We start from the raw sequence: 13,451 nt of genomic DNA, 5'->3' as shown, positions 1-13,451 counted from the left end.
CGGACCGCGCGGGGTCTCCCGGTGCCCGACGGGGCTGGTTGGCCGGAGCGGGCACCGCTGGGAGGCCCGCAGCCGGTCGCCAGGATGGTGCAGTTATACAACCTGCACCCGTTTGGCTCGCAGCAGGTGGTGCCCTGCAAGCTGGAGCCCGAGCGCTTCTGCGGCGGGGGACGCGATACGCTATTCGTGGCGGCTGGCTGCAAAGTGGAGGTGTTCACCGTGGTCGGCCAGGAGCTGTGCCAGCCGAGGTGCGTCTTCTCCACGCTGGGCAGGGTGCTGCGCCTAGCCTACAGTGAGGCCGGTAAGTAGTGGCGGGGGAAGGGGCGCCTCGGCCCCTCGTTGGGGCCTCTTTCTTAGAGGACCGAGTGACGCCAGCAGCTCTGGGTAGGGAAGGACTTACTGCTTGTAGGATGGTCTCGCCCAGTCCGGCGGCTAAAGGAAGGTGAGAGCTGTGCAGTTGTCCTGGCAACCACAGGTGAGAGCAGACCTCTGGTGGGCCGGGGGAATGCTGGGTTTTTTTGCTCTTCTGGTGTCCTCGCTGGAAAGGCCCTTGGTTGGGTGACTGGATTCCACTCAACTCAGACACTTGAAACCGAAACAAACCAAGTAAGATTCTTTTATTATAGAAAATAAGTACATACAAAAGTAGGGAGAATGGTATCCTGAACCCCCAGTTAATCCCATCTTCAACAATTATGCCAACTCATGGCCAGTCCTTTATCTATTTCCTGTCGATTTTTGAAAGCTCCCATGACCTGCTGATTTTTAAATCTGTGTAAGTAGAACTCGGGTCTTAGGCCCCTTTCCCCCCAGAAAAGTAGCATCCACTACTCCTTTCCCACTAGAAATGTGAAGCAGTACCGAGGGGATACTGAGTGGGCATATCCCTATTTTAGAAATATCCAACATTTAAAAATAGGTACTTTGGGATTTTCCTGGTGGTCCAGTGGTTAAGACTCTTCACTTCCACTGCAGAAGGCGTGGATTGATTCCTGGTGAGGAACTAAGATCCTGCATGCCAAGAGCAAGCCCCTCCACCCCCAGGAAAAGATGCAAATAGGTAGAAATAGATACTTCAGTTTACAGAAGAATTCACCATAGGATTCTTTTAACTTCTGATAATACACTTAAAATTTGAATTCTGCTTTTCAATAGGGGTGTAAATTGCAGTATTTAAGATGGAAAAGCCTGTGACTGAGGTATTTACTAATAAAGTGAAGAGCATGAACCTGGAGGATAGTAGAGCTCTGTCTAAACTCTCTGTTCACAACTGACTATGTGTGAGTTTATAGAAACTTTTGGGTCTCCGTTTGTGTTTAAAAAAAAAAAAAAAAAGAAAGTGGAAAACTAGGTCAGTGGTTTCTAGACCTTGGAATTTTGTGGGTCAGCAAAAAAACTGCGGGGCTACCATACGCGGTATCTGACTGTTCATTTTGTCGAGTAAAGCTACATGTTAGAAAAAATGAAAAGTCCTTTTATTTACTGTCATTATTTACATAAAAACAGCTAGCTCCAAACTTTGGATGCCTTTATGAGCAACTTATTATATTGTTACTAGTTTTTCTTTTTGAATAGTTTAGACATCAATAGGGGCCTTCGGGTCTACAGACCAGTTTGAAAAACACTTAATTAGATCTGTGAATTCTCTGTCAGCAGAAGGCTCTGATTTTGGTATTTTTAATGATATTGCTCTTCTAATCATTTCACAATATTAGTAGTTTTCCCCACCTCCTTTTTAGACCTATGAATTCTTTACCTTCAGGAGCTCTATTTGAGTGGCAAGCTCACGAGTTTCAACATTAGTATGTGTATGTGTGCTCGTGGGGGACAGATAACCACTGTTTACATGATTGGCCCCATTCTTCCAAATGGACATTTAATGTAGAATTGTAAGTGACTGGCACTGTGTAAACCTCTAGCTTTCTTGCCTGTCAGTAGTGGTGATTGTGGAGAATCCTTTGATGCCTCTACTGATGTTTAAGAATCACCTAGGGTAGCTTAAAAAGATTACTGGACCTCAGAGAAACGGTAATAGTTTCCTGGGGTGTGGCTCAGCATTGGGTGAGTCTCCTGTTTAGTCAGGATTGAGAATCACTGACCTAGAGCCATATTGACTGCTGTAGGCAGTGAATAGCGTGGTGGTACTCATGCCTTGAAGTTAACAAAGATGTTTTTGTAATTCCGTTGACTGTCTAAAAAAAAAGTTCGGGAGTCATGTGGTATGGTGTTAGCATAAGTCAGATAGCTCAAGGGTAACTTTCAGCTTGAACTTTATGCTTGGGTGCAGCTTCTTCGAAATCGTAGGTAGAGGGCTGCTAGATATGCTGATATCCAGATAACTCCTCTTACATATCTCAGCTTTTTCCTTTAGCTTGAACTTAATGCTTGGGTGCAGCTTCCAAAATGTAGGTAGAGGACTGCTAGATATGCTGATATGCTGATAACTCCTCTTACACATCTCAGTTATTTCCTTTTGGCCTCTTTCCTCCCACTAACACTGGCTTGGACTTGGGGATTCTTGCTCTAAGCCCAGTGTCTCCCCTAGTCTCACCCCATCAAAAAGTAAGTGAATCTTAGATCAGCAGTTTCTATTCACTATAAATGCTTTGCAGATTCTTACACAAGAAGAAAACATTTTCAATTTCTTTTTGTCTCTAATTAGCAGGATGCCAGGCTCCGTTCATAAAGATTGGAGGTGGTAGAATGTAGGTTGAAATTTTGAAGGATGAGCCCCTAATATCATCATCAGTAATTGAAATTATTTTAGGTTTTGTGTGTGAAGGGAGAAAGAAGAGATTGGGAAACTCATTGCTCTCAAGGAAGAAAGATCTCTGTGGCCAGAGTTGAGTGCTGTGTAGGGACTTCTGGTGCTGGACACTTGTTTATGGGATGTCTGGAGCTGTGGGGCAGAGAGAACAAGACCACATAGCACAAGTGCATGAAAGAGCCCCAAGAATGTCTATTATCTCCCCCTAGGCCCTACTGTTGGAGAAGGAAATGGCAACCCACTCCAGTGTTCTTGCCTGGAGAATCCCAGGGACGGGGGAGCCTGGTGGGCTGCAGTCCATGGGGTCACTAAGAGTCGGACATGACTGAAGCGACTTAGCAGCAGCAGTAGCAGCAGGCCCTACTGTGGATGGAGATGGTTAGATAGCATCACTGATTCCATGGACATGAGTTTGAGCAAACTCTGGAAGATACTGAAGGACAGGGAAGCTTGGCATGCTATAGTCCATGGGATCGCAAAGGGTTGGACCAGACAGGACTTAGTGACTGAACAACAAAGCCCTACCCTCCCTCAAATTTTTAAGTCATAAAACATATTTTGATTCATCATATATTATTCTTCCTTCTGATAATTGTTTTGTCATAGGAGTGCAGCCTTTTAGTTTACGGATTAGTGTTAACCAGGGTTATGATCTTGAAGCATAAAAGGAGTTTACTTTTTTTTTTTTAATCATCACTCTCAGCTTGAGAATAAATAGAATACTGGTTTTTAAATTTACTTAATAAAGACAGAAGCTGTCATAAAATAAGTAAAATAAAGCCCTGAGCACATAATGCTTTGAAAAGTTTAATTCCTTTCTCTTACGAAGGGCTAGAATCCTCTAGACTTATATCTCCTTTCTAACATTCTGAGAGATGCATGGAATGACCATTGACTTTGGAACTAACCAGATCCAGATTTATGCCCAAGTGCCATCATTTGTTGGCTGTGTTGCCTAAGCAAGATACTTAGCTTATTTGAGGCCTTCCCCTGTGGCTCAGCTAGTAAAGAATCTGCCTGCAATATGGGAGACCTGGGTTCCATCCCTGCATTGGGAAGATCCCCTGGAGGAAGGGAAGGCTACCCATTCCAGTATTCTGGCCTGGAGAATTCCATGGACTGTATAGTCCATGAGGTCGCAAAGAGTCAGACACAACTGAGTGACTTTACTTTACTTAGCTTATTTGAGTCTCAGGTTCCTGATCTATAAAATGGAGAAGTGGATTTTGCCTTGAAGGGTTGTGAGGATTAACTGAGAAAACTCTAAAGGTCTGTTTATAAGGCTTATCAGGAAGACACACTTAGCAAGTTCTAGTTCATTGTTTATAAAACAAGTTATTAATTTGAAAACATAAGATAGCATGCTGCTGCTGCTGCTGCTAATTTGCTTCAGTTGTGTCCGACTCTCTGCGACCCCAGAGACTGCAGCCCACCAGGCTCCCCTGTCCCCAGGATTCTCCAGGCAAGAACACTGGAGTGGGTTGCCATTTCCTTCTCCAATGCATGGAAGTGAAAAGTGAAAGTGGAGTCGCTCAGTCGTGTCCGACTCTTAGCGAACCCATGGACTGCAGCTTACCAGGCTCCTCCGTCCATGAGATTTTCCAGGCAAGAGTACTGGAGTGGGGTGCCATTGCCTTCTCCAGCATAGGTACTATCTATAGTTTGCAAATTACATATAAAATGTTGATTATATAGACTTTACCGGTAATAGGCATATATTTGTAGATGTATGAAAAACACTTATATTTTTCTAAAATAAAATAAAGTGTATAAAACGTTTTATTATAACTAAACAAATATTCTTAGTTTTAGAGTTCATTAAGTAACTAGTAACTTAAATATGACACCAAAGCACTGACAACAAAGAAAAAATGGAAAATTTGGCTGTCATCAAAATTAAAAAATTTTGTGCATCAAAGGACACTATGAACTGATTTGAAAAAGCAGTCTACAGAAAAGGCAGAAAATATTTGCAAAGCATATACCCAATAAGGGATTAGTATTCAGAAGAACTCTCATGACTCAGCAAACAACAAACAACCCAATTTGAAAACTGGCAGAGTTTGAATAGATACTTATCTAAGTTGCCAACAAGCACAGGACAAGATGCTCAACATCACTAATCATCATGGAAATGCAAATCAAAACCATGAAGAGATACCATTTCATACCCATTACAATGGTCATTATCAAAACAAATAGAAATAATAAGTGTTGATGAGGATGTGGAGAAATTGGAACCTTTGTACATTCCTGGTGAGAGAGTAAAATGATAGAGCTGCTGTAGAAAACAGTATGATGGTTCCTGAAAAAATTCATAGAATTTCCACATGTGAAAGTCACTCAGTTGTGTCGGACTCTTGGCAACCCCACGGCCTATAGCCTGCCAGGCTCCTTGGTCCATGGAATTCTCAAGGCCAGAATACTGGTACTGTATACTTCTCCAGGAATTTCACTTTTGGGTATATACACAGATTAACTGAAAGCAGGGGCTTGTGCACACATTTGTACACCAGTATACATAGCATTTTTCAGAGCCAAGAGGTGGAAGCAGCCCAAGTATTCATCGACAGATAAACAAAATGCAGTGTATCCATACAGCCTTAAAAAGGGATGAAATTCTGATATGTGTACAATACAAATGAACTTTGAAGACATTACACTAAGTGAAATAAACCTGACACAAAAGGACAAATATTGTGTGATTCTACTTAGGAGGTACCTTAGAATAGTCAAATTCATAGAGACAGAAGTGGAATGGTGGTTGCCCAAGTCTGTGTTCACAAGGCACTACTTCTGATGTTCTGATGTTCAGTCCTGGTTTTCACTTTTACTCTACACACAATTAGTTTTGCTTTCAATTTTATGTACCTGAGTTCTGAGTTAGATCTGCAGATGTGTACAAATAGTTCATATTTATGTATTTGCACATAACCCATGCTCTTCAGCATTGATGCTTTACTGTATTATGTAAATAGTAAAAGACATACATGTACAGAGGGTGGGAATGTAGAGTTATTGTTGGTGGATTCAGAGTTTGGGAGAAGATGAAAAAGTTTTCAAGATGGTGGTAATGGCTGCATAACAATGTGAATGTATCTAATGCCATGAATTGTACACTTAAAAATAGTGAAAGTGGTAAATTTTATGTTATGTGTATTTTACCACAATAAAAAATTTTTTTGTTTAATGTATTTACTGGGAGAGTTTAAGGAAGATGGAGGCCACATGGTATCTTCTGCTCTCAACTCCATCAGACCTTCTCTGGAACAGAGTGAGCCAGTGTATGGAACCCACAGGGTATAGTTAGGTATTCCACCTAGATTTCTTGACGAGGAAAATGGCAACCCACTCCAATATTCTTGCCTGGAGAAATCCCATGGACAGAGGAGCACGGTGGACTACCGTCCATGGGATCTCAAAAGGGTCAGACACAACTTAGTGACTAAACCACAACCAGGATCTCTGGGGAGAAAACAGATGCAGGCTTCACATCTGTGGCATCAAAGGAACCAGCATCAGGAGAAGGTTTGCCTGTCTTGAAGCCTGGCTCAGTCCAGAGGAGAGGGGCCTGGCCAGCCCACTGAGTGTCTTCAGAAAACGGCTGCCCCCGCTTGCTTGCTGCATCTGTATGTGGGAAGCAGTTGTGCTAACCACAGCATTTCAGTGTCAGTTCATTGGAGAAGGGCTTGTTTACATAATAATGTCTAGCATTTAGTGAATTCTCTATTTGAAAGAACCTTGACTTCTCCCCTCCAACCCAGAAAGTTCTAAAGATTAAAAATTTAATTTACCCACCCCCCAAATAGAATATGTAAGAGTGTGTTTATGTAATTTGACAGATGCAAGAGACTGTTTAAACAAGTCAGGAAACACAGAAGCCAAGACGGAAAAGATACATATCTGGTTCCATATAGTAAAAGATATCAGACAAAGTCAAACCATAGCAGTCAAAAGTCAAACTACAGACTACCAAAAGTGATTTGCTTTTCATGGCCAGCAAAAGATTAATATCCTTTTTACCCAGAGAGCTGCTATTCCTTGATAAGAAAAACAAACTAATATAATTTAAAAAAAAAAGTGGATTACTTGTAGAAGAGAAACTGTACATGGCTGTATAAACATATAACCGCTTTATAAGTGGTCTGGAAAATATAAATGATATTTACATCCATGAGGGTCCCTGTTTCCTCCATCATATTGAGTCAGTGCTGGTGAGGATGTGGGGGAACAGGGCTGTTTAAGCAGCACTGGTGGAAATTTGAATCTGTAATATGTAATTGTGATTGTAATCTGGCAATATCTATTAAATTTTAAAATGTACTGACGCTTTGACTGATTGTCTTACTTTTGAAAATCTACACCATTGAAATTAACACTCCAGTATTCTTGGGCTTCCCTTGTGGCTCAGCTGGTAAAAAATCGGCCTGCAATGTGGGATACCTGGGTTTGATCCCTGGGTTGGGAAGATCCCCTGGAGAAGGAAAAGGCTACCCACGCCAGTATTCTGGCCTAGAGAATTCCATGGACTTTATAGTATAGTCCATGGGGTCACAAAGAGTCGGACATGACTGAGCAACTTTCACTTTTACTTTCAAGTAAATATGTAGGTATAGGCCTATTTATTACAGCATAAATTACAGTGGCAAAAACAAAAAAGCTGGAAATTTGGGGTTGGCCAGAAGGATCGTTTGGGTTTTTCTGTAAGACAATATAGAAAAACCCAAACAAAGTTTTTGGTCAACCCAGTACTTAAATGTAGGGGGACTGCTGAATAAATTATGACCCAGGTATATACAGGATATTTTGCAGATATTGAAAAGGATGTTAGATATCCATGTATCTGCCCTGGAGGGAAAAATATGGAAATCTTGGTAATAAATTGGTAATTTAAAAAAATCATTTTATTATTTTTTATTTTTAAAATTTTTACAATGTCGTGTTGCTTTCTACCATATAACAATGTGAATCAGCCATAATTATACATGTATCCCCTCCCTCTTGAGGTAATTTTTTTAAGTTGCAGATTGTTAAATATGTTTAATGTGATTCCATTTAGTTAAAAGCAGGAATGACAAACTACCACTCTGTGATCTATGTTTCTATGAAAGAAAGGTTTAGAAGGACACATACCAAGCTGTGTGTATTAACACTGGCTCCTCATGGATTGGACTGCAGGGGAGAGATCATTCTGCTTTTCATTTTGTATCTCTTCATCACTTTGACTTCTCACAATAAACAACAATTCCAAAATTACTTTGTAATTTAGAAAATCTAAGAAAATCAACAATTAAGGGAAAACTGGCTTGGATTGAAATTTTACTTGGTATGTGTGGCTTTAGCTATTTCTCAGAGTTGACATGAAAATATGACTTGTGGGGATGGGAGAGGTAGCAGTATATATTCCACTGATTTCTTCAGAGTTCCTTATACCTAATTTTAGCATCACTCTGAGATCGAACTCTTTATGTCAGGAGAGCTTTGTTTGAGCTGTAAATTCAGAGCTACAATAACTTGTAGAGCTATCATAGACATAAGTCATAGAATTTCTCTGTAAGCTACATGAATATTTAATAGGTCATCTTAAGATATTAACTGCTTCCCAGGTGGCTCAGTGGTAAAGAACCGCCTGCAATGCAGGAGACATAGATTCGATAGCTGGGTAGGGAAGATTCCCTGGAGAAATGGCAACCCACTCTAGTATTCTTGCCTGGGAAATCCCATGGATGGAGGAGCCTAGTGGGGTACAGTCTGTGGGGTTGCAAAGGAGTTGGGCACGACTTAGCAACTAAATAAGAAGACGTTAAAATGGGGTGAGATTGTATTTCAGAACCTAAATAAATGCCTATTGTGAGTTAAAAATACACCCAAGATCCTGTTACTTAGAGTTCTGTTCTCTTGTTGTTCAGTCACCAAGTTGTGTCTGACTCTGCAACTCCATGGCCTGCTGCACACCAAGCTTCCTTGTCCTTCACCATCTTCCGGAGTTTGCTTAAACTCATGTCCATTGAATTGATGATGCCATCCAACCATCTCATCCTCAGTCACCCCCTTCTCCTCCTGCCCTCAGTCTTTCCCAGCATCAGGGTCTTTTCCAGTGAGTCGGCTCTTCCCATCAAATGGGCAAAGTGTTGAGCTTTTTGTTCTGTCAATCTTTAATTCAACCATTCACATTAGGATTCTGTTTTAGTTCCTTTTCATGATGCAAGGTAAGTTGTGGTTTCTAATTAGAAATTCTAAGTGTAATCTTATTTCCTTCTCAGGAGATTATTTGGTAGCAATTGAAGAGAAGAACAAAGCTACATTCCTGCGTGCTTATGTGAACTGGAGAAGTAAAAGGACTGAAAACTCCCGAGTGTGTATCCGGATGGTTGGACACGACGTGGAGGCACCCTTCAGTGAAACCTTCAGAGACCAGATGTCTATTGTGGAAATGCCACTTTCTGAGGCCCCCCTGTGCATTTCCTGCTGCCCTGTGAAAGGAGACCTTCTTGTTGGCTGCACCAATAATTTAGTCTTATTTAGTTTGAAGTATCAGATCATTAATGAAGAATTCTCAATTTTGGACTTTGAACGTTCTTTAGTTATCCACATAGATAACATCACCCCTGCTGAAATTTCTTTTTGTGTTGGATATATCGCTGTCATGTCAGAGTTAGAAGTCTTAATTGTAAAACTGGAGTCAGATCCCAAAAACAGAGAGAGTGTTAACCACCATCCACATAAGACCACCAATCCCACGAAACAGGCAGAAGGTAAATAATGAATTTAGCTTACTTTCTTGTTTGGGGTATAGAGAAAAACCTTTATTTTGGCAATCTCTGAAAGGCTCTAGTATGTATATTGACAAGCCACATTATTTATGGTGTGGTTGCTTCCCTGATGGCTCAGATGGTTAAGAATCCACCTGCAATGCGGGTGACCTGGGTTCGATCCCTGGATTGGGAAGATCCCTGGAGAAGGAAATGGCAAGCCAATCCAGTATTCTGGCCTGGAGAATTCCATGGACAGAGGAGCGTGGCAGGCTGTATAGTTCATGGGGTCGCAAAGAGTTGGACACGACTGAGCGACTTTCACACAAATAGATGTTCCTGATACATGGGACTTGGGTTTATGATCTGGCTGTCCGTATCTTCTCCTGTAGCATGTGATGTATTCTGTAACATGTGATGTATTCTGTAGCATATAAATGTGTTTCAACATATATTTGTCATTAAAAATAATGAAACATCTATTGATAGAGGAGCAGTTTCTAGTTCCAGTCCTCATATTTACTAGTCGAATGACCTTGGGTTAGGAGTACCATCTCTGAGTTTCTGTTTCCTTATATATAAAGTGGGTATGATGATCATGTCCTGTTTACTTTGTCAGTTGTGAGGAAGGAATGAGCAAGTGCTAAGACATTTCAAAACCATAGCGCCTTATAAATACATGGGATGTGTGTGCATAAATACTATATTTAATTGGTGGGGGGATGTGGTGAAATCTAATTGGCATTCGAAAATTACTTGGAGTTAGTACATAATTTTCTTCAATTTTATTTTTTAAGGCATCAGTAATGAAACTTCACAGCTTGAGTCAGATGATTTTGTTATCTGCCAAAAGCCCATGGAACTTCTTGGTGAAAAAAGCAAACAGTCAGGAATATCTGTTACACTGGAGTCAACGGGATTAGCTGATGAAAAAATAAAGTATTTCCACGTTCGGCACCTGCTCTATAGGTAATAGATAGCTTTTTATTCACCAGAAGTTAATATATATTTACCTGCTTAATGCAATGGAAATTAGATCTTCTCTCCTCTGTCTCTCTAAATTCACAGACGTTTCGCTCCTGATATTTCTTCCTGTCTCTTGTCTGATGACGTCAGGTTGCATTCACTTCAGCTTCTACCCATTTACCAAACAGGTAAGTATGAGAGTGCTGCAGTACGGTGAGCTGGAAGGGCACTGGGCAGAGTGGGGAGTCCAATGTGAGTAATGGTTTTTCTGAGTTTCCCTGTGGCCTTAGACAGATTCCTTAGCAAATAACAGTGAGTCCACAAAATGGAAATCATGTCTGCCAGGAGAAGCCATGGAGAGGAAATGACTGACAAAACCCACTTCTCTTTTTGAAATGGTCAGTAGGCCCCCAAAAGAAAATCAGGGCCCTGTTACAGCTGAGGTTCATCTGGGTTCCAGCTGGGTCATTTGGCAGAGCTGCTAATGATGGCTTTGTGAGCCAAATGGGAAAATGTGGGCTGGATGGAAATTCACTTAAGAGCAATGGTTTTCAGCCTCGCTGCACATTGGCCTTACTTGGATGCTTTTTAAAACACTGATGCCCAGTCTCACCATACTGGAGAGTCTTTTTTTTTTAGACCATGCTTTGCAGCATATGGGAATCTTAGTTCCCCAATCAGAGATCAAACCCATGCCCCCTTCCCTGGGAGCATAGAATCTTAACCACTGGATGGCCAGGGAACTCCCCATGCTGGAGATTCTGACTTAATTGGTCAACTGATGCCTGAGCATCAGTATATATATTTTTTTAACTTTTTAAAAGATAGTTTAATTTAAAATTAAATTTTAAATCCCACTGCATGGCATGTGGGATCTTAGTTCCCTGACTAGGGATGGAACCTGTGCCCCCTGCAGTGGAAGCACAGAGTCTTAACCATTGGACCACCAGGAAAGTCCCAGGGCATCAGTGTTTTTTAAAACCTCCACAGAAAAAATAAAATAAAATAAAACCTCCACAGAAATATAATGGGCAACCCAGATTAAGAATCATTATTGAATTCTGTACTTAGTGCTGGCCTGCTTCACATGTTTAGGTGATGGCTAGGGAAAGGTATAAATATTACTCTGATTAAACTTATACATTTATTTTTTTTCTTTCTTGCAGTGAACATGTATTGAGTACCTACTGTGTTGGGTCTTGTGCTGAATACTAGGGCTCCTGTAATGAGCAAAAGTAGGCAAAGTACTTGCACTCTTGGAGCTTACTGTCTTGTGGGGGGAAGCAGGCATGAATGGAATGAACATTAGAAGGAGTATACAATTACACACTGATGGGAGTGCTCTGTGAGAGAAGAACCCTGCCTTGAGCATGTATAACAAAGGATCCTGACCTCACTGGGGGTCAGGGAAGGCTTCCTGAGAAAGAGGATCTGTAGAATGAATGGGGCTGATTGGTGGACAAGTTTGGTTGTGGCCAATGGAGAGTCTTTGCTTGAGGAACTGAAAGAAGCCAGGGACAGGGAGCTGTAACACAAGGCAGGAGACAAGGGCCCACAGCCACCTTAGAGGGTTAGCTTTTATCCAGGGGTTTCCTGCAGCACCTGGAACAAAACCCCAGATCCTTTCCATGGGGTGCATTACCCTGACCCTGAGCTCTTTCTGTCCTGCTCACCCTCTTACATTTCTCCATCCATGTGGTTTTTGTCTGCTGCTAGGTTACACCAAGCTCACTCGTGTCTAAGATCTATGATTTACTCTTCCAGTGCTCAGAACATAGTACTTCCCTCATAGCTTGCAAGAGTAGTGTCTTCAGCTCACAGCTCAAGTTATCACCTCGCCGCAGAGTACTTCCCACTTCTCAGTTTAAACTGTTCCCTCCCTGCACACTGCAGAGTTTATTCTCCACCCCAGACCCCTCACTAGAATGAATGCAGTTACTCTGTCTTGTGCGCTGTGGTATCCCCGGAACCCAGAACAGTGGCATGTTGTAGGTTCTTGATGGGTGTTTCCTTAGTGGACAGATGAGGGGTTGGGCAGTGCCCATGTCAGCTGGGCCCTGATGGATGAGTAAAATTTTTAGAAGATAAAAAAAAAATTTTTTTTTTTTTTTAAGATGGAGATTCTGGTAAGATACTACCTCAGGGAAGCCAACATGTGCAAGGTGAAAGATCATGTATGTTTGGAGATAAGTGAGCAGCTCTCTGTATGATTAGAGCACAGATGTGTGTATGAAAGAAGAGGAAGTAGAAACTGGATCAGTTGTTTTAGGCCAATTGTGGAGAGTGTAGTAATTGGATTTTCTTCCTTTTTTTTTTTGTAGATTCTCATTAGTTATCTCTTTTATACATTCTTCTGTTATTAATGTGTCCTTGAAGGGCATCAATCAGAGCTATATTTTTTTTTTAAAAAACTTTGATTATGAAAAGTTTCAGGCACACAGATATAGAAAAACAGTACAGTGACCCCCAAGGTTCCCATCACACAGCTTCAACAGTGTTGCCTTGTAATCACCCCCTGCCCTGTGTCGGATTGTTTTGATGCAAATCCCAGAGTTTATACCTTTTCATTTATGAACATTTCGGCATATGTTTCTAAAGGAAAGGAATTCTTTTATTTAAACAAAAACCCCAAATGTCATTTCACATTTTTAAGAAATTACTTGATATCATCCAATACCCATCAGTTACTCAAATTTCCCTGATTGTCTAAATATTTTTTTCTGCAATTTATCAGATTCCAAGTAAGGTTCTATACCTGCAATTGGCTCCTATGTCTTTTGTCTCTCTGCTCTATAGGCTCTGCCTTCCTCTCTCGTTTCTCTTTGCGGGTTCGTTAGCAGGAAACTGGACTATTAGTACAGAATTTCCCACCATCTGAATTTTGCTGACTGACTCCCCACAGTGTCATTTAACATGCTCCTTGTATCTCCTATACTTCTCTGTGATCTAAAGCTGTACTGTTCAGT

General features: G+C 41.3%; 1 protein-coding gene across 2 annotated transcripts in view; it reads left to right on the top strand.

The window, feature by feature from the left end:
* Positions 1 to 6: 6 nt before the first annotated feature.
* HPS3 (Hermansky-Pudlak syndrome 3) overlaps positions 7 to 13,451 on the top strand; it is a 40,963-nt gene continuing 27,518 nt past the window's right edge. For both annotated transcript variants that reach the window (XR_826895.1, XM_010858116.1), the window contains exons 1-4: positions 7 to 301; positions 9,031 to 9,522; positions 10,317 to 10,488; positions 10,588 to 10,673. Coding sequence is in view for 1 of the 2 variants with exons in the window: in XM_010858116.1 (XP_010856418.1) it covers positions 85 to 301; positions 9,031 to 9,522; positions 10,317 to 10,488; positions 10,588 to 10,673 (967 nt within the window). In the remaining variant the exon portion in view is untranslated. The remainder of the gene's footprint in view (positions 302 to 9,030; positions 9,523 to 10,316; positions 10,489 to 10,587; positions 10,674 to 13,451) is intronic.

This window comes from Bison bison, unplaced genomic scaffold (genome assembly GCF_000754665.1).
Source record: "Bison bison bison isolate TAMUID 2011002044 unplaced genomic scaffold, Bison_UMD1.0 scf7180017864384, whole genome shotgun sequence".
NCBI lineage: Eukaryota > Metazoa > Chordata > Mammalia > Artiodactyla > Bovidae > Bison > Bison bison.
The sequence above is the reverse complement of the archived record's forward strand: the minus strand, read 5'-3'. Positions and strand labels throughout refer to the sequence as shown.